At 43.7% G+C, this 21291-nt stretch overlaps 2 protein-coding genes across 2 annotated transcripts; both read left to right on the top strand.

Moving 5' to 3' along the window:
- Nucleotides 1-73: 73 nt before the first annotated feature.
- On the top strand, nucleotides 74-5451 carry ccnc (cyclin C). The gene is made up of 12 exons (XM_084700080.1): nucleotides 74-537; nucleotides 965-1071; nucleotides 1362-1446; nucleotides 1550-1619; nucleotides 1772-1823; nucleotides 2038-2093; nucleotides 2682-2717; nucleotides 3071-3162; nucleotides 3287-3354; nucleotides 3430-3509; nucleotides 4133-4251; nucleotides 4444-5451. The coding sequence occupies exons 1-12, from the start codon at nucleotides 506-508 to the stop codon at nucleotides 4496-4498; spliced, it is 852 nt and encodes a 283-aa protein (XP_084556206.1). The 5' UTR covers nucleotides 74-505; the 3' UTR covers nucleotides 4499-5451.
- A 5676-nt stretch (nucleotides 5452-11127) lies between these two features.
- Nucleotides 11128-18692, top strand: faxca (failed axon connections homolog, metaxin like GST domain containing a). Its single transcript, XM_084700098.1, has 6 exons — nucleotides 11128-11671; nucleotides 13332-13467; nucleotides 14065-14261; nucleotides 14663-14880; nucleotides 15500-15621; nucleotides 15901-18692. The coding sequence occupies exons 1-6, from the start codon at nucleotides 11412-11414 to the stop codon at nucleotides 16171-16173; spliced, it is 1206 nt and encodes a 401-aa protein (XP_084556224.1). The 5' UTR covers nucleotides 11128-11411; the 3' UTR covers nucleotides 16174-18692.
- The last annotated feature ends 2599 nt before the right edge of the window (nucleotides 18693-21291 follow it).

Here is a 21291-nt window from a genome sequence, read left to right as displayed (position 1 = left end):
ATACTCTGCTTGTTCATACTGAGGGGAGGGGGTTGCATAGAAGTGGCAGGTGCACAGGGTGACATTCTACTTAAGATGTGAAGAGAAACCACGAGTTTGAACATAGAGAACACCCTGCTGTTGTCTGGTCTTAGTAAACAAGAAATAAATTATTATCAATACGCGGCACGATATAAAAACATGTTTTCCAAAAGGTCTATGTTTAGGAAGGTATCTCATATCTTCTTAAAGCCAGACAATCTAGGTCTACAGAATTACAAAATGTATGCAATTATTAACAATGTGGTAGAAGGAGTCAAGGGGCTGTTTCATTAGCATTTTTGCTTTTAAATCGCCAGACTGAACTTCTAACCGGAACAAAACTTCCGGAACCAAGTATACCAACACGGTGGCCAGATACCGTTTTGAGCTGCTACATAAGTTGATTTTTACACTACTTTCTTCTCGCGGTTTACTTCTTTGTTATAAAATATTCGAAGTATTTTTTTTCCCCAACTCCTGAAATATGGCTGGGAACTTCTGGCAGAGTTCGCATTAGTAAGTATCCAACTCAAACATGCCCATCCCCTTACATCATGTTAGCATGATAGCTAGTTAGCCAAGCGAACTTGGCTGTGTTTGTTGGTTTTCATCGATGACAACAACACCCGTCTCAGTTTAATATTATCGTACGCACATGAATTGTTATTTTAACAATACAAATAAATGAAAACGCGTAAGTATTTCGTAAGCCAACTAACTAGTGCTAGCTAAATGGTTTATGAGTGTTTACTGTGTTAGCGTATACATATTAGCTACTGTAGCTAGCAAGTCTGAATCCCTAATAAGGAGTAATTTGATCAGAGTCGTGTTTCTTTCAAGACGTGTTTACTCAGTCACAGTGTCCGTTTAATACAGTTGTACAAGAATGAGTCTGTCCATCTGTCTAACGTGTTCATTATTAAGTATTGTCCCCATTCTCCAGCCTGCAGTGGGTTCTGGACAAGCAGGACCTAATAAAGGAACGGCAGAAAGATATGAAATTCCTCACAGAGGAGGAATACTGGAAATTGCAGATCTTCTTTGCCAATGGTAACCATAGCAACACTGCGTGACAGACAGGCATGTCACGGACATGCATCCATAATGTTTGGGTTCCAAAGATATTAAATAAAATAAGAATGGAATATCTTTAACAGACGCCTTTATCAAAAGCAATGTAACATGGGTGGGGTTGAACTGATGATGGGATCTGGGGTCAAATGCTCTATCACAGCTATACCCATCCACTTGGTAGGGAGGTTAATGGATCTGAGGTAATAGGGCTCTGGGTTTGACTCGTCATCCTGTGTATTTGGGTTTGACTTGTTGTCCTGTCCCAGTCATCCAGGCCCTGGGGGAACACCTGAAGCTGAGGCAGCAAGTCATTGCCACGGCAACCGTCTATTTCAAACGCTTCTATGCCAGGTGAGCTGGTGGCTGCAGTAACACTGAGCTACTATACCAGTTAGCTTGCTGATGACGCGTTGGTGTGTAATATCTCAGTGTCTGCATCTCTCTCTGTTCTCAGATACTCACTGAAAAGTATAGACCCTGTGCTTATGGCTCCCACCTGCGTGTTCCTGGCATCCAAAGTGGAGGTAAAACCTCCCTACAGGGTTTAAAATGATTGTTTGTAAGGCTTTGTTTACCGTGAATAGGCTTAGTGAGTGTGGGGAAGTGTTATGTGTTGTGGAAGGCTGCTTGCTTTAATTATATGTTCCTCTGTCTGGGTATGTATTATTCCCTGCAGGAGTTTGGCGTGGTCTCCAACACCAGACTGATCTCTGCTGCTACTTCTGTGTGTAAGTGAGACCTGCTGGGTGAGAGTGAGACCTGCTGGGTGAGAGTGAGACCTGCTGGGTGAGAGTGAGACCTGCTGGGTGAGAGTGAGACCTGCTGGGTGAGAGTGAGACCTGCTGGGTGAGAGTGAGACCTGCTGTGCACACTAGGAGCCAATAGGATTTTTCTGGAAGCATGGTGGTCTGAGTGATGTTTTTTATTTATTTTTCCTTACAGTGAAAACCAGGTTCTCTTACGCATTCCCAAAGGAGTTTCCCTACAGAATGAACCATGTGAGTACTAGTGTAGTGTTGGTGTGTGCTGCCACAGGCTACAAACAGGCCCTGCCTCACTTCATGCCTCCATAATGATCGAGTACATCCTCCCTGTCTCCATAGTGATATAGTGTGGTACATTAGGCTGGTATGGCTGAGCGTCTGTGTTGAGCTGCAGAATAGCTACCTCAATGTTGCCCAGATGCCACATTCCACAGCTGCTGTTCTCACGGCTGTGGAAAAGCTCCCGTTGCCTCGAGAGATGGTGACCAGCTCGGTGGTGAGTGAGTGTGTCCGCGCCTCTCAAGGCCTTGCTAAGTGTTTGTGAAGGCAGCACAAAGTAATTTAGTCTCCACTGAGTCTTTAGGAACCCTCTGGGGCCTTCCGAACTTCTCGCCTGTCCCAGAGCGTCTCCCGGTGAGGAGAGATGGGGACAGATGATTCACACTGTTCAGATCAAGTTGGAGGGATGCTGTGATTCTCCAGCATCATCGCACAGCTGTCAAGCTGTTGGCTTGAGCTTTCAAACTCAAGCCAAAATTGCTAGGTTTGCGAAACGATCGATCCTGTCTTCTAATGCTTCCTGTTTCCTCCTTGTCACCATAGATACTGGAGTGTGAGTTCTACCTGCTGGAGTTGATGGTGAGTCCTGACCACCCATCCGACTAATGTCATCACTTCAGATTCTTGATCATCCATGGATATATCTTCTATCCACACAGTCCTGAAATGCACACATTATCCACACAGTCCAGAATCGCACACAGTCCTGAAATTCACACATTATCCACACAGTCCTGAAATGCACACGGTCCTGAAATGCACACATTATCCACACAGTCCTGAAATGCACACGGTCCTGAAATGCGCACATTATCCACACAGTCCTGAAATGCACACGGTCCTGAAATGCACACATTATCCACACAGTCCTGAAACACACACAGTCCTGAAATGCACACACAGGTTCAGGAATAACTCTGGCCCTGTTCTAGGACTGCTGCCTGATCGTGTTCCACCCGTACCGGCCGCTGCTGCAGTACGTGCAGGACATGGGGCAGGAGGACATGCTGCTGCCTCTGGCCTGGTGAGGGGGGGGGGGCTCCGTACTCTGTTCCTCTGTACCTGAATGATGATCAGGATGTGGGTTGACCCCTGACCCTGTGTGGGTTTACACTAGGCGTCACTGGCAGCCTCTGTTTTCTCCTCAGGAGAATAGTGAACGACACTTACAGGACAGATCTCTGCCTCCTCTATCCTCCATTCATGATCGCACTTGGTAAGACTTGGATCTTGTAATTATAGTAGTGAAATGCTGTGGTGTTACATTAATAATCTTCCCTCTTCTTACCAGCCTGTCTGCACGTGGCCTGTGTGGTGCAGCAGAAGGATGCCAGGCAGTGGTTCGCTGAGCTGTCAGTCGACATGGACAAAGTAAGAAGATACAGGTTTCAGAGTGTCTTTATTTTCCGACTAGGGGGATTATTTAGCGGCCAGGGTTCACATAAAATACAATACAAAGGAGAACATAAAACCCTGGAAAATGGAGATTCATACCAAATTCAAGTAAGCGAATAAGAAAGTGTACTAGAAAGTACAGGATAGTGCAAGGTATGCAGCCAATGTGCTGTCCGCCATTTAACATAGCAGTAGCACTTGGGATATCCCTCAGAAGCGCCACCCCTGGGGAGTGGGGTTCCAGGCAGCCCAGTGTAGCATCAGCCCCCCCCCCCCCCCCCTAAGGACCTACCGATTAGAAACACCCTGGAGCTCTGCATGCACAGAAGGTTAATACCGATTTAATAAACCTTCTAAGAAATAGTCATCTCAGAAAAAGGTTTTTGGGCCAATGAGTTTTAACCTTTAGCTGGATTTCTGTATCATCCAAAACCCTTCATTTTTTTGTTGTTGAAAATCCACAAGACTTTGCAGAAAATATTAGATTTCAGCAATGGTATCATGGACATAACTGTCTCTGAACTATTTTCAGCAAAACTGTGTATAAAATTATCTTAACTAGGCCTGTGTGACCTGTTGACTGCGTTTTAATTTGGCAGATCCTGGAGATTATCAGGGTGATCCTTAAGCTTTACGACCAATGGAAGAACTTTGATGACAGGAAGGAGATGGCATCAGTGCTCAGCAAGATGCCGAAACCCAAACCCCCCCCCAACAGGTCAGGCCAAACCTCCGGACTAAACCTGTCATAGTCTTCTCCAAAACCTCTCCTTTACTCGTCCTAAAGTTCCTCTACACTAGTCCAGAGCACTCGCAACACAGGCACTAAAACGTTCAAATTGTTAGATTTTTATTCTTGATTTTGTCTAATCAAATACTTGTAATCTCCCTGTGTGTGTTTGTGCCCTAGTGAGAATGACCAGAGCTCCAATGGAAACCAAAACAACTCCTACAGCCAGTCATAGTAAGATGAAGGGGGACTACTATTGATGTCACACATCCACATTGTGACATCAGGGGGAATTTCACACATTGTAGTGCACTGAAGCAACCTCCCTTCCCAGACTGAAACATCCATCTCCTCCCATGTGCTGATTCATCGGAGCAGGGAAGCAGGGGTTAAGAGGGGAGAAGGAGAGGGAGAGGAGATGGGGGGGGGGAGAAAGAGAGAGAGATTATAATTACAATGATGATCCTGACTTCCTTGACATGTTTCAGGGGTTGTTATTTGCTCTGTGGGACCAGAGAACTTGATCTTTAGTTGTGTGTGTGTGTGCTTGTGATCTTTAGTTGTGTGTGTGTGTGCTTGTGATCTTTAGTTGTGTGTGTGTGTGCTTGTGTCACAACGCTCCCGTATAAGTAGGAGTTTTTATTCCTCAGGGAAAAATAAGTCCTTAGTTGTGGTATGAAGTCCAGTGTGCTGTGTGACGTGGGTGTGGAGCTGGGAGGTCCAGGTGACCTCTTCACTTATACTTCCTCACCTACTCTCCTCTGGCTGTAAATGGCCTTACTCATTTTATTCCTTGGTTGCTTTTTTATTTTATGTTCTGGAGCACATTTGCTCTATGAAAATTATGTAATACTGAAATGTTTTGTTTTACTGTGAAGATTACATCAACAGTTACCTTCCTTACCCAACACACACCTCACCCAACACACAGGTGTCCCTCCTCTATGGGCCGGCAGGGTTCAATGTTGTTATTCAGTTCAAGGATTGTCCTCATATCTGACAAGCTTTAACCCTTACTGGCCAGGAAGGGTCCAATTAATCTTTTCTGTGTATTTTTCTTTTAAATCAAAATGAATTATAGCTCATTTGTGTATATTACCTGTTGATATATTTTAGTTTGGTGATACTTTGAGAGTTTGTATGTGTGTTTGAATGCCTTACAGAATAAAGCTGCTGTATTCAAATGTACATTGTAAGACATCACTTTTCTGTTCAAGCAAGCTGAACTGGGGCTGAACTCTTCCCCTCACTAGACTGACATTATGGAGTTCTGCCTCATGTGTGGAAAATCGAATTGATTTCTTTCAAATAGATAAAATAGTTATTTAATAATGCAAGACTCCTTTCAAGTCAAGCACATTCTTGGTTAGTCAACAGTGAACTGTTGCTGTGGGGTCTCTTAGAATCCTGCCGGCTTTCCTTAGGCAACGTGTGTGGTAGGTGTTCTGTAGGGCTGGGAGCTTCCTGCCGATAATGAACTCAGCAGAACGGACCACACTTCGTAGGGCCTTGCGGTCCCTGTCTGTGCAGCTCCCATACCACACTGTACTACAACCAGTCAGAATGCTCTCTATAGAGCATCTGTTAAAGTTAGTGAGGATGACTGAGTCCATACCAAACTTCTTCTTCAGGAAGAAGAGGCGCTTACGGGCCGATTTGACCACCTTGTTCGTGTGAACAGACCAGGTGAGGTCGTTGCTGATGTTCACCCCGAGGAACTTGAAGCAGCTGACCTTCTCCACTTCAGATCCGTTGATGAGTAGGGGTGCATGCTCCTCCTCCTGCCGCCTCGTATAGTCCACAATCATCTCCTTGGTCTTGCTGATGTTGAGAGAGAGGTTATTGTCCTGACACCATGATGTCAGGGTGTCAACCTCCTCTCTGTAGGCTGACTCGTCACTGTCAGAGATAAGACCCACGATGATTGTGTCGTCAGCAAACTTAACAAGAAGGTTGTAGCTGTGCATTTCCGCACAGTCGTGAGTGAACAAGGAGAACAGGAGAGGGCTGAGCACACAGCCCTGGGGGGTGCCTGTGTTGGTGATCAGTACAGATGAGGTGCGGTCACCGATTCTCAACACCTGTGGCCTCCCCGTCAGGAAGTGGAAGATCCACTTGCAGCCCCTGAGGGCCCTACCTGAAATGCCGTCTGGGCCAGGTGCCTTGCGAGGGTTGATCTTCTTAAAGCACAGCCTCACCTCACATTTACATTTATTCATTTAGCAGACGCTTTTATCCAAAGTGACTTCCAAAAGAGAGCTTTACAAAGTGCATAGGTCACTGATAATAACAACAAGATAGCCCCCAAAGGATTGTGGGTAGCCTAAACAAGAAGCACACATTATATATTATATACAATTTAAACAACATGAGTCTCTTAAGTGCAAGTGTGCCTGTAGACAAAGCAGCAGCAGTAAAAATTAAAATACGATTAACTAAAATAGAATACTTTGCAGCAAATTCAACAGTTTAAACTAGAGAGGGTACAATTTCTGGGGAAATTGTAGGGTGTGCTTGCTTGTGTTGGTTGCAGGGGTCCATATTTAAATTACATTTTACAACTGATATTTCTGTATATTTTATATAAAAATGAATAGCCTACTTTTTTATAAAGATTACATATATTTAAAAGCATATTTCTTTCTGCTCATTTACAACTCAAACTACTAAGAGTGAAGAGTGGAATGAAATAGTTGTCTTCTCGTTTCCCTTGCAAGAGGGAATGGTGATCAGCAACCTCATAGTTGAATCAAAACGAATACATTTGGCAGACCGGTGTAAAAATTGACCTAATCTCTATGACTTAAACGTCATTGTAAGTTTTTCCCCTTCTCGTGATATTTTCAGGCATTAGCCTACACATGTCGCATTCATTCATTAATAAAAATAAAAAAAACGTTTGAAGCTTATTTTAACAACGACGTTACCAGCAGTAGCTATCTCAAATGGAATTGCGATTCAAGTAGTACTAGGCTAACTGAAAATATGCCCCCAAAACATAAATAAGCTTGACATTTATTTAGGGGAAAATAACTCATTCATAAACATGTCAGTGGTAGCGATCATTGTCAGTAACAAGGCAAAATGCGATATAGCCCTGCTGCGTAGAGAAGGTGCCCCGGTAAATTGTAGGCTACTACTACTACTATTAGACTGTCTTGGTAGCGATTGCGTTGGTTGAATTCGATTTAACGTTACTTCCGTTGTACGGTCTAGGCTGAAATGAATTATTTTCATGAACAGATTGACAAAGTGTAGGCTGTGGAAATGGAGTTCAGGTTAGTAGTCACTAGTCGTAGGCTTGAATAATAACCGAAGGCGTGAAGCTGGAGAGAGTGGATGCAATGGAAGATTTTCTACATAAGTAGATCTACTACTTCAAATTGAAAACAGAGAAGATATTTAGAGTAACGACAAGTTACTTTACATCTGTGTTCAATATCGTCAATTAAAAGTAAAAACTTTCCAGTTACGAAGCGTTTGCTCGTAGGATTAACTCCAGCTGCAGCAAACACTTAGCGTTAGCGTTACTGTACCCCAGCCCTGGTTTGGCTGTCATAGCTGACCGTCACGCCTCGATTTTTGCAGATTCTCTAATACTTACTAAAATAAAAACGATCTAGCTACATTATGTACACTTTAAGCTCAATGTACATACCTTGTTTGGACAATTTGGTCGATTGTGGAAAAAAAGTAGAACCGTTATTAGCCTAGTTATGGAGAGCCATCACGCTAGCTCGATTATGAGAAATGTAGTTAGAATCCACACCTCTATAGAGCTAAATCAGGGCCAAATGTTTTGTTAATTCGAAGAAAAAAAAAATCTTTAGTCGAAAAACTAAAGTTTGACATTGAAAATGTACGTTTTGGCCTAAAATTTGAAAAATAAAACCATGTATTCAAAGAAAAAATAAGTGTACCAATTTTTTTTCAGGTTGAATACAATTTCGATAACATTTTGGAATAATTTTGAATAAGTTATTAATTTTCATTTTTCACTTTCATATTTTCACATAGTTTCACATTTCATGTTTTCAGGTTAAAAACTTTTTTTTTACGGCTTCAATTTTTTTCTTTGAGTTTGAGTTTATTTTTAATTTTTTTTCAGTTTCAGAGTTTTGGCCCCGATTTTGCGCAGGGGGCGTGGCTTCAACTCAGAGGCGGGAATTGTGAGTGACAGCCTAACAAAGAGGCAGAAGACTCGGCAGTCGGCATAGCGTCCGCTCCGCCAACCCAGTCTCATACTTCTGCAAATCTATCATCTATGACACGGGTTTTCACATCTATTGTGCGTGCCATATACACGCGGTATATGCAAATCGGAGATCACAAATTACACGTGTGTGGTAAATATTGAGATGACAGTTGTCTCGAGTTATAAAGAGTTAAATCAGAAATCTTTTTTTTTTTTTTATCTCCACAGCCCACCCTTCCATAGCTGGCAAGAACCTGGCCTGTATCTATATTTTTTTCTTATTTAAATATAAATAAGAAAAAAAGATAGGCACACACACCAGGAAATATAAGATGTAGTCTTATACATCTGTACATCTTATATTTCCTGTGTGTGTGCCTATCTTTTTTTCCTATTTTATATTTACAATAATGCTGCTTGGTGTTGGTGGCAAATAATAATTACTGGTTGTTATTTAAAGGTGGTTGAGGTGAATATTACCCCACAAAAACGTGTAAAAAATACATTTAGAAACTTCGATATCGTGAATCTCCGTAAAATCCGAGTCTGAAGGATGACGTATAATGGATAAAGAGTTAATAAAGTTCTGCGTGTGATAGAGACGCATTTTCTGTTGATAGAAATTATGGGAGGAATTTGAGTATAAACTGCACGCAACACAGCGATTTTATGGCACGCACCATAGATGTGAAAACCCGTGTCATAGATGATAGATTTGCAGAAGTATGAGACTGGGTTGGCGGAGCGGACACCATGCCGACTGCCGAGTCTTCTGCCTCTTTGTTACGCTGTCACTCACAATTCCCGCCTCTGAGTTGAAGCCACGCCCCCTACGCAAAATCGGGGCCAAAAGTCTGAAACTGAAAAAAAAAAAAACTGAAACTGAAAAAAAAACTGAAACACAAAGAAAAAAATTGAAGCCGTAAAAAAAAAGTTTTGAATCTGATAACATGAAATGTGAAACTATGTGAAAATATGAAAGTGAAAAATGAAAATTAATAACTTATTCAAAATTATTCCAAAATGTTGTATTCAACCTGACAAAAAAATTGGTACGCTTATTTTTTCTTTGAATACATGAATTTATTTTTCAAGTTTTCGGCCGAAACGTACATTTTCAATGTCAAACATTAGTTTTTTGACTAAAGATTTTTTTCTTCGAATTAACAAAACATTTGGCCCTGATTAAGCTCCATACACCTCAAACAAGTTAACCTAGACGCAAAACTGTACGTCCAATCAAAAAAATAAGGATATTTTCCGAGACCCAAGACTCTGCCGAAACCATTGACATCCTTTATGTGTCTGTGCTTTCAGAAATACAACTCTTTTTGCAGTTTCCAAAACGTTACCCAATTCTGCTTTCATGTTGCGTGTCTGTTTGGTTGCCACGGTGATGGCGCAGCTGTGATCGCTAACAAGCTGGGCAGAGAGAATCACAAATTTCGCTGGAATCCACACCTCAACAAGTTAACCTAGATGTAAAACTATACGTCCAATCCAAAAATTGGACGAGACCTAAGACTCTCCCGAAACCAGACATGTCCTTTATATGTCTGTGCGGTCAGAAATACGACTTTACCGGCAGATTAAAAACATGTTTACTTTCGAAATTCTCTGACGAATTTTACCCACCTCTCTATTGAAGTTAGTGAGAGAATTTGAAAGGCTGCTCTCGCTTCAAGGCTCAAAGCTGAAAATCTGAAAATGTGAGCTCTTAAATAGTTACATTGGCTGAAAGAGGACAAGTTTTCCTACATTTTAAGGTATAACTTGTTTCTGTAAGTTAAACTATATGAACGTCAGAGGAATTAGTTTGACAATTTAGTTGAATATCAGAAAAAGAGCAGCCAGCAGAATGTGCCACTCTGTGGCAAAAAAAATCAAGGAGCTAAATTTTTTATTTGCACAAAAACCTTAATTATTTAAAACTTATAAAAGTGAGAAAATACCAGAAGTCAAGCCATCGTCTCCTGAAGGAGCTGAACGTTTTGATACAAAATTTCTAGGAATCGGTGAAAGTAGCAGGACTAGTTAAAGGCCAAAAAACGGCGGAAGAACTGAGAAGTTGAAAAACAATTGTCTCACAATAATATATATGTGAGATAACAATGGTTGTGCCCTTGCCGAAGTCAAAGCACACCCAATCAGTTGCCACTAACCAACAAGAGCAACAATTCTCTATGCAAGAGTCAATGTGATCCTTGAGGAAACTAGCATTGGGTTCAGCAAACCATTCCTAAGTACCCTTTGACTCCTGGAGCGAGTGCGTCTTGAGCCTTCTCTTGAAGGTGGAGAGACAGTCCGTGTCTCTGATGGAGGTGGGGAGTTGATTCCACCACTGGGGGGCCAGGCAGGAGAAGAGCTTGTGTTGGGACCGGGCGGTCTTGAGCGGTGGGACCACCAGGCGGTTGTCTGAAGAAGACCATAGGTGGCGGGTGGGGGTGTAAGGCTGTAAACCTCAGCTACAGTTAGTGTAGGCACACCACTGGCTTGGCCTTCAGGTAGCTCCACTGCAGGGGGGTCCCTGTCCCTCTCAAAGCGAGCGTAGGACATAACCAAAGCAAGTTAATTTATGAAGAAAAATTTATATGCGGGCCTAAACAACATTACAGTTCGATCTTGTGTTTAATTCACTGTGCAAATGTGTCCTTTGGATAGAAGTTATCCATATAGCGGTAGTACCGCCTGCAGCCACCAGAGGCTGGTACCCATAGGTACGGTCTCCGTGACGTCACTCAGCCGTGGCAGAGAACGAGAACACAAGCGCAGCAGCGGTGAGCGGCTGCGAAGGATGCCAACCCCGCCGCGGGGACAACCGCCAGGCGAGATTGTCCCCCTTTGCTGTTTCCACGCCGTGCCTACCTCCACAACACCCCAGAACTCATGAAGCCCCCGTTGATGAAGCCAAAACGGGCCAAAGAAAGGCGGAAAGAGGCCAAGGACAGAGAGGATGTTCTGGCGCGTCGGGTTTGCCTGGACGCGGCCGTGTGTGGTTGATCTCGGCTGGAACCAGAGTTTCTCATTCGGTCTTTGCGGCTCCGATGAGAACGTCTCGTTCTACGGGTACATCGTCGCCTATCCATTGCAGGACTACGGCGGGATCATGTCAGCTTTGGGCTCGGACTCGTGGTGGCGGAAAACGCTGTATATAACCGGGGGGGCTCTGCTCGCTGCTGCTGCCTATCTACTGCACGAGCTGCTAGCCATCAGGTAGGCTGATGTAAAACCGTAGAGGCGGCAAATAACAGTAAAATACACCGGTGTTTGCATGGTTTGGTATCAGCGTTGACATTAGTTTAGTTTAATGGTTTGTTGTGGTGGCTAACCATAATATAATCTAAGCAAATGCTCGCTGAAGTGTGTTTCATTAAAATGGTCAAATATGATATAATCTCCACGGGTTGGGCGGGGTGAGGGCAGCACAAGCGGAATCGTTTGAGAATCAGGACTTGTGAGGCTGTAATGCAATGGCCCGTGCCCGGTAAAGGAGATTCCATGTTCAGAAGCATTATGGGATTCTAACAATTTAATTACAATCCCCTATATATTTGAGAAATTCAAAAATACCATAGATTTAGGCTATTGTTTACAAAGGCTTACAATTAACAATTTCTCAAGGACATACGCTACTGTGACTTGTGGGCTGTATGGTAAGCATCCCCGGTGACTAGTTTTCTCGCGCTCTCGTTTGTAGTATGACCTTTAGGTTACAAATGGCTCACATGAGATAGACATATAGTATCGATTCGGTCGTAAACGAGTTCAAAATACACCAATTAATCAATTTAAAACCCGATATATTGTCCGTTGCAGAGTAAACTATAGTCTATAGCCTACTGTGTTTGGCCGCTGTTGTTTACTTAACACAATTTCAGGTTACCTGCTGCAGTGGCCCCGAGGCCTACCCGCCAAGGACGTTTAGATAAACTACGCCGTCTTAGATCGATGCTGAACTTAGGCTTAGGGTTAGATGATTCACTGTTTTCCATTAATAGGTACAATCCTATTTAGTCAAAATAGATTTTGTGTGGTTGTAGTAATGCAGACGTTGCTTGTTTTGTTTCGGTCTACAATCACAGGCTATATCACATTGTTTATATAGTCTACCCTGGATTTTTGTATTTATCTAAAAGGATAGTATTCATTTTGTCATTGAGATGAAAGATGCATTTGTGGAGAAGGTGAAGTGGATCGCTTCAGTAATTCAGAACCCACTCATGCGACCATCATGTTTCAGCACTTCTCAAAGTGAACAGCTCCATTCCTGATCTTATTTCCACGTGAGTGCATAGCCCTTTGGTGACCGTGCTTGTGACGTTTTAGTTGGTAATGTTATCTAGTGCAATGGCTATGTTAGGGTTAGGATGTGCTGTGTTTCTTAGCCATGTCCTAATTGCATTGACATTGCTCAGGGCTCAGGCCTGATGCAAAGCTCAGCGCTCGTTAGCTTCTCAGAGTTACATGGGAGTACTCAGTGTTAGCACACTTTATTTGATCATTTTATTTATGAAGAATATTGCTGTGTTAAGTTTTTGTGTGTACAAAGTAAAAGGAAACATGCATATCCTAAGATTCACTAAGGCCGCTCTCAATCTCGTCCGCTGCTCACTGATACCATAGGGTGAGTCTTCCTTTCCAAGTCCTGCTTCTAAAGATCTTAAGGGAATCAGGTGGTTATCAGAATTGATGTCATTAAAAAAATAACTAATGTCAAACCTTGGATTCATTGTTTTGATCCAGCACTGAGGAGAACAGTTTGGTGACAGTTTCATGCTACAATAACAACATCACTATAAACAGACAAAAAACACATCTGCTGATTGGTCATTCTCTATGCTTGTCTTACTCCTATTGTGTGATTGGTGGACAGGAAGGAGCAGGAGCTGGACTCTAAGGATGCCATCATCCTGCACCAGTTCTCCCGGCCCCAGACTGGCGCCCCCTCTCTCTCGCCCGCCTGTCTCAAGATGGAGACCTACCTGCGCATAGTCGACCTGCCCTACCAGGTGTGTTTGTGACAGACAGAGACCTTCCCTACCAGGTGTGTGTTTGACAGACAGACAGAGACCTGCCCTACCAGGTGTGTGTGTGTGACAGATAGAGACCTGCCCTACCAGGTGTGTGTGTGTGACAGATAGAGACCTGCCCTACCAGGTGTGTGTGTGACAGACAGACAGAGACCTGCCTACCAGGTGTGTGTGACAGATAGAGACCTGCCCTACCAGGTGTGTGTGTGACAGACAGACAGAGACCTGCCCTACCAGGTGTGTGTGTGACAGATAGAGACCTGCCCTACCAGGTGTGTGTGTGACAGACGGAGACCTGCCCTACCAGGTGTGTGTGTGTGTGTGACAGATAGAGACCTGCCCTACCAGGTGTGTATGTGTGATAAAGAGACAAAAAAGGAATATATATATATGGTGTCTATGTGTGAGAGAAAGAGAGAGGGGTAGAGGTCTATAGTGAGAGCCAAGCCTAACCTCTTCTTCCTCCCCCTCTCCTCCTTCTACCCCCCTCTTCTACCTCTGCCCCCTTCTCTCCCTCTCCTCCTTCTACCTCTCCCTGATTCTACATTTCCCCCACCTCCTCCTCCTCCCTCTTAGAACTACTTTGATGGGAAGCTGTCCCCACAGGGTAAAATGCCCTGGATAGAGTACAACAGGCAGCAGGTTTGTGGGACAGAGTTCATCATCGACTTCCTGGAGGCCAAGCTGGGCGTGAGCCTTAACAGCAGGCTGAGCCCCCAGGAGAGGGCGCTGTCGCGTGCCATTATCAAGATGGTTGAGGAGCACTTTTACTGGTAGGAGAGCATGAACCACAGAACACCTGGCTAACACACCTGTAGAAACACTAGTGTTCAGCACTAACGTGTGTGTATGTGTGTGGGGGGGGCGTGTGTGGGTGTGTATGGTGTGTGTGTATGGTGTGTTTGTGGGTGTGTATGGTGTGCATACGAGTGTGCATGGTGTTTGTGTGTATGGTGTGCATACATTTACATTTAGTCATTTAGCAGACGCTCTTATCCAGAGCAACTTACATTAAGTACAGGGACATTCCCCCCGAGACAAGTAGGGTGAAGTGCTTTTCCCAAGGACACAACGTTATTTTTGCGCAGCCAGGAATCGAACTGGCAACCTTCATTGGAGCCCAATTCCCTAACCGCTCAGCCACCTGACTCCCCATACGTGTGTGTGTGAGCAGGACCATGGCTTACTGCCAGTGGGTGGACCGTCTGGAAGACACCCAGAGGCTGCTGGCGCTGAGCGGCCCACTGAGCGACTCCCTCCGCTGGATTTTTGCTCACCTGACCAGCGGCATCGTCAGGAGAGAGATGTACGGACACGGGATTGGTCGCTTCTCCAAGGAGGAAGTGTACGCTCTGATGGAAAAGGACATGCGTACGCTGGCGACCCTGCTAGGTATGACACAGGAAAAACTCTCGCCCCGCTAGGTGTGACACAGGAAACACTCTCGCCCCGCTAGGTGTGACACAGGAAACACTCTCGCCCCACTAGGTGTGACACAGGAAACACTCGCTTTGCTAGGTGTGACACAGGAAACACTCTCTCCGTGCTAGGTGTGATACAGGAAACACTCACCCTGCTAGGTTTGACACAGGAAAAACTCTCGCCCCGCTAGGTGTGACACAGGAAACACTCTCGCCCCACTAGGTGTGACACAGGAAACACTCGCTTTGCTAGGTGTGACACAGGAAACACTCTCTCCTTGCTAGGTGTGATACAGGAAACACTCACCCTGCTAGGTTTGACACAGGAAAAACTCTCGCCCCGCTAGGTGTGACACAGGAAACACTCTCGCCCTGCTAGGTATGATACAGGAGACACTCTCGCCCCGCTAGGTGTGACACAGGAAACACTCTCGCCCCGCTAGGTGTGACACAGGAAACACTCTCGCCCCGCTAGGTGTGACACAGGAAACACTCTACAAGTCTACAGAGTGTTAACACAAGTATGCATACCAATAATACAAATATTTGTGGGAATGAAGCAGTGACAGTACCAGTGGTTCTCTATGCAGGTGATAAGAGGTACCTGATGGGCTCCCAGCTGACCACGGTCGATGCTGCAGTGTTCAGCCATCTGGCCCCTGCTATGTGGACGCTGCCCGGCTCACGACCAGAGCAGCTCATCAAAGGTGAGGTCATCAGCATGCAACACAGAGGGACGTGTGACGTCATCAGTACATGACATGAGGACATGTCTATAAAGCATGACTAAACTTATCAATCTTAGTCTTGATTGGAAAAAAGATTATCTTTGCAAAAGTGTTATTTATGATTATTTTGTGGTAAATACTAGCTTTTTTCTCTTTGTGGTGAGAACACACTCAGAACTTCTGAAAACACATTCAGAACACACTCACAGACGCATGGCTGTATGGGTCTGTTTGTAACTGAGTAACCTCTGCTCCAAGGTGAGCTGATCAACCTGGCCATGTACTGTGAAAGGATTCGCCGGCGCTTCTGGCCTGAGTGGTTTGTGGACCTGGAGGACTTCTGCTACGGCGACAGCAGCGAGGACAGCGGGCAGCCAGACCTGGGACTCTACTCTCACACAGACACCTTCCAGGAGACCCCACACACACACACTCCGGCTGAGCCCCTCTCTCCGGACAGCGACCGGACGGGCCAGTCGCTCTACGACTCTGACATGGACACGGAGTGTTCTGATATAGAACAGTTCAAGTGTTGATGTTGCTCGCCAACACACACATCTTTCTCTGCAGATGCCCCTGGGGAGGACAGCGCCCCCTACCCTTGTGGAGGACTGGGGAGTTTCAGCACCAGGAACTCTTCGCTGCCTGTGTGACTCGAGACGTTGACTGGAGATTTTGCATAATAAAGTAGAGGAAGTGAGAGATAGCTCAAGAGAAGGAGGGGTAGAGTGAGAGGAGGGATTAAGGAGAGATGGAAGGATGTAGAGATGATTGAGAGATAGTGAAAACACGGGTGGAGATGGAGAGAGATCCTAGGAAAAGAGAGGAGGAAAGTGAGGAGAGAATGATAGATATAAATACCAGGATTCTATGACTCCATAGCCGAGAAACTCCTCCCCTGGCCATCCCTGCTTCCTGCCGTCATTGCGGCAACCATGTATGTGTAGTACCTGTGTCCCCCAATTCAGCCACTCACCCCAAGTGTGTGTGTGTGTGTTTCTTGGGGAATTGTATAATAAACGAACAGAAGAACAGTTCAACATAAATACATCAGATCTTGAATCTAAAACAGAATATTTGATTTAATATGATGACTATAAATAGTATAGCTAGCTTGCAGATAAATAATAAATATATAAATATAATGTATGTAATGTATATGATTTCCAATGTCATATATTGTAAATAAGCGGTTGTCCTGTAGGATTCCTCCGTGCTCATTTTACCTTGTGGGTGGTCTGGAGCTGCCCTTTGACGCCTGCAGTCTCCATGGCAACCTTAATCCCTAAATGCACTGGTGTGTCCCTGCTTGCTGCAGCATGCATGGAGGCCCACCCTCATGGTGTATTAGTGCTGGTACAGGACCACATTCCAACATGTCATCCCATGAGACAGTTTTCAACTGACCATTTACATTTTGAATTGCAGAGACCTCCAGAACCCTTTGAAGGTGTCATCAATATTTATCCATGGTGGCATGTGTGCTGAGATGGGTCTGGTAGGGTTAGCTATTGATTGGGATAGCTATCGATAGGGTTAGGGTTAGCCATCAATAGGGTTAAGGTAAGGTTAGCCATCAATAGGTATCAGATTGGTGTTGTATAACTTTTGGCACAAAGAGTGTTCTGTAGACATAAATATAGGAACCCAGATATAGATCTGATAGACTGTATGTCTGTGCAATCAGCCATCATGTGCAGATGGAACAATCACTCGGATATAGATTAGAGGTGGAGGTACAGGGCTACTTTACGTGCCAGTGAAACTTTCCCTCGGTTATCTGTTATCCACGTTTCTAAGCAGGGCTGTCTTTAGGTGTGTTTGGCTTCCCTCACCAGGCCACAGCTAGCATTTACAGATGAGATAGATCGGAGGCAACACTCTGGCCTTTGGCAGAACTTCTCTGTTCTCGATACAGATGCCTGGTGCATCCTGCTAGAAAACTGCTCTTAGATCACCTTGGAGGGTTTAAATAGTTCCTTGACTTGATGGGGTGGCTCTTCCATGGGACCTTGTGGTCACAGTTTCACTGCTTCATTCTATACTTCTTCAGTTTCACTGCTTCATTCTATTCTTATTCAGTTTCACTGCTTCATTCTATACTTCTTCAGTTTCACTGCTTCATTCTATTCTTATTCAGTTTCACTGCTTCATGGTAAGCGTGCAAATAGAAAGCAACTGTTACTTGTGTGTGTGTTTACTTATAGTTTGCCATTCAGCAGACGTATGTTTGGCCGTGTGCAGAGATGGAAAAAGTTCTCACATCCTTCACTCAAGTACAGATACTCATGTTTAAAAAGACATAAAAAAGCATGGGCTCTGATATATACTCAAGTAAAAATGTGCCATTACTACTACTACTTGTTTTAGTGTCATGCTGGTAACTGGACCTCACATCATATTAATACATTAATACAAAAATACACTATACACATACAGCGCATTTGCCAGTAATTATTTTTTGATGCCAACAATTTCAAACATCTCCCTCATATGGCCATGGGTGATCAGGAATGTCTTGTTTTTTCAACCTTTAAAACGTTCAAGTTTTTTGTAACTTATTTTCAAAAACACACACATTGAAAGGAGAGGAGAGGGAAGAGGGGAACAGAGAAACCTAAAGCAGAGTAGATTAAAGCAGAGTACAGTAGAGTACAATATTGTATATACAGTCCTCATAAAGTACTCATCAATGATGCAAACTTTGTTTTCTAAACAAACAAAACAAAATATTGTTGCCTTCTGCCCTGCTTCATGGTACCTTTGTAGACTAGCTTATGTTTGTTGTGTGTGATAGCCAAGAAATGAAAAAAGGCGCAATGACAAGAAATAATATTGATCATGCCACCAAATATAGATTATAACTAGTAACAGGCCTGGCTTGGAAATGTAAGAAGTATAAAGTACAGATATTTGTGAGTAAGTTCATATTTTAAATAAATTGTGAAGTAAAGTACTAATACCAAAAAATATTAAGTACAGAAGTATTTGTACTTCGTTACATCCCATCTTTGGCCTTGTTTGTTCCTGTGTGTCTGTGTACATCATTGTGTAAGTCTGTATGTGTTTAAGCGTGTGCATATGTGTGTGTGTGTGTGTGTGTGTGTTTGAGGGATGTATAGTCCTTCCCAGGGGATGGTTAGGGTTAGGGTTAGGGTTAGGCTGCATGGATGGGTTAGGGTTAGGGTTAGGCTGCATGGATGGGTTAGGGTTAGGGTTAGGGTTAGGGTTAGGCTGCATGGATGGGTTAGGGTTAGGGTTAGGCTGCATGGATGGGTTAGGGTTAGGGTTAGGCTGCATGGATGGGTTAGGGTTAGGGTTAGGCTGCATGGATGGGTTAGGGTTAGGCTGCATGGATGAGTCATCCAAGCTCTTCAGATGCAGACCCTGATGGTTAGGGTTAGGGTTAGGGTTAGGGTTAGGCTGCATGGATGGGTTAGGGTTAGGCTGCATGGATAAGTCATCCAAGCTCTTCAGATGCAGACCCTGATGGAGTGTGAAATACTGAAACACACACTCAGGTGGAATATCCAGGTCTATTCAAAATCTGCCATTGACAAGGGGCATCTTTATGTTGGAGCTGATCTGGAAGAGCTGGTTCTAGTGGTGTAATAGCAGGTTATGATGGCAGCAGGACCAGTACCCAGAGCAGACTGGTAGCAGCTGGACGGTGAGACTGGGTTGTTGTTAATAAGGGTGGGCTGCTTTGTGTCTGGAACATCCTGCCTGCATGTTGCCTTCATCAGCCCTGGAGGAGAACCAGCCCTAGACACATTGGATATTGCTAATGACAGTGCCAGAATAGGATCCATCTCCTCATTATGTTGTATACTGTTATTGATCTTTATTCTTGTTTATGTTTTTCTTACATATATCTTATGTAAGGATGTTATTCTAATGATGTGCATTTATTCTGTTAGTTCACTGTAAGGGAGTTTAATGTGGCGTTGTTTTGCACCTTAATGATTTTGTTTACGTATTTATTTGCTGTGTGTGTGTGTGTGTGTGTGTGTGTGTGTGTGTGTGTGTAACATCTACAGTTCCGTTATGTACCTGGCCCTAATCCTAAACCTAACCCTCAGAGTATAAACCATATCTTTGACTTGTGGACTTCAACCTGTTCATGATGTAACATCGGGTAAACACTGAACTCACATTACTACAATACATGTTTAGACTGAAATCATGTCTGTCAATCAAAACTGAAATCATGACATAATATTTTACAGTTCTCTTTGTGGTAAAGCAAACTGTTTCATTTAAAAATACTGTAGTAAAGTTATGTTTAAAAACCAAAGCTTCCATTTCTGTGCAAGTAGAACCATTGTATTCAAGAATGAGTTCTGAGCGTTCTGTATTCGGTGTTCTAGACAGATGGTGGTTCCACTCTGCATGGCAGGGCAGCATGGCAGATTTATGGGCCACATCTCTTTATTATGAACATCCAGCAACACTTTCCACTGCTGAATGTAGCCCAGCCCAGGCGCTCAGCTCACCGGTTATAAACTGTGGAGAAAAACTATTGTACCTTCACCCAGGTCCAGAACACAGAGCAGATCAGGGGTCAGATTTCAGCCCCACTATGTCCCCTCCTTGTGAAGATCTGTACTAGAACCCATATTGCATTGTCTGTCTGTTGGGCTCAATCCCTTCCTGTTGCACCAGGATCTGTACATAGGTCAGCCAGAAGGAAGAAAAAACAAGGGCATTGAAAAAATGTGCCCAGGAGCTAAAATACAAAACTGTTATATAAATTAACCTTCCTATGAATGTAACTAGAAATGAGAGGCTGATGAAGAATCACTCATGATATTTTATATAGCTGATATTGCTGTATTAAATATTCCTGTATTAAATATAGCTGTGGTCATTTTACTGGGTGGTACTCGTCTTTTATGTTTGACCTGTTGAATGCGCTTGTCCTACCTAACCCTCACCCTCACTAACCCTCACCCTCACTACTCCTCATCCTCCCCTAACCCTCACTAACCCTCACCCTCCCAAGCCCTAACCCTCACTAACCCTCCCTAACCGTCACCCTCCCTAACCCTCACCATCCCTAATCATCTCTCTTCTTCAATCTGACTGCTGTTGTCTCAGAAACATTTGAGCCACAATACTCAAGTAACGGGTTAGGACTCTAGCCTCTAGACTCTAAAATGGGGGAGGCCCCTGTGACTTGATGTTCTCTGAAGGGAGGCTCACTGTCTTACACTTTGAAAACCCCTGGTCAAGAGTATTATATATTATAATAATCAATATACAAGTATTATAACCCTTTAGACGTTTTATAAGATACTCTACTATTATAATCGCACTATAATGTGTTACAATATAATACACTCAACTGTTATACCACAGTATAATGTATTTTAATATGAGATTGTACTATAACTATTATATTATGAGAACTCTACTGTTATAACCACAATATACAATGTTATATTATATAAGACTACTATAATAACCACACTATAATGTGTTATATTGTTATTATATGATAATAAGTGTGTGAAGGACTATGACTGTGTGTGTGTGTGATTATATGAATAATGCAAGGCCTGTAGCAGAGTGAGGGCAGAGCTTGTAGCAGAGTGAGGGCTGAGCCTGTAGAAGAGTGAGGGCAGAGCCTGTAGCAGAGTGAGGGCAGAGCC

The sequence above is a fragment of the Hypomesus nipponensis genome, chromosome 6 (assembly GCF_054491055.1).
Source record: "Hypomesus nipponensis isolate SF chromosome 6, ASM5449105v1, whole genome shotgun sequence".
NCBI classification, from domain to species: Eukaryota; Metazoa; Chordata; class Actinopteri; order Osmeriformes; family Osmeridae; genus Hypomesus; species Hypomesus nipponensis.
This window is presented reverse-complemented; position numbering and strand designations above follow the sequence as displayed.

Coding starts and splice junctions, on each gene's coding strand:
- ccnc (XM_084700080.1), top strand. CDS start 506: ATGGCTGGGAACTTCTGGCAGAGTTCGCATTA. Junction 1,072..1,361: donor GCAGATCTTCTTTGCCAATG/GTAACCATAGCA, acceptor GTCCTGTCCCAG/TCATCCAGGCCCTGGGGGAA. Junction 2,718..3,070: donor TCTACCTGCTGGAGTTGATG/GTGAGTCCTGAC, acceptor GCCCTGTTCTAG/GACTGCTGCCTGATCGTGTT.
- faxca (XM_084700098.1), top strand. CDS start 11,412: ATGTTCTGGCGCGTCGGGTTTGCCTGGACGCGGCCGTGTGTGGTTGAT. Junction 11,672..13,331: donor CACGAGCTGCTAGCCATCAG/GTAGGCTGATGT, acceptor ATTGGTGGACAG/GAAGGAGCAGGAGCTGGACT. Junction 13,468..14,064: donor TAGTCGACCTGCCCTACCAG/GTGTGTTTGTGA, acceptor CCTCCCTCTTAG/AACTACTTTGATGGGAAGCT.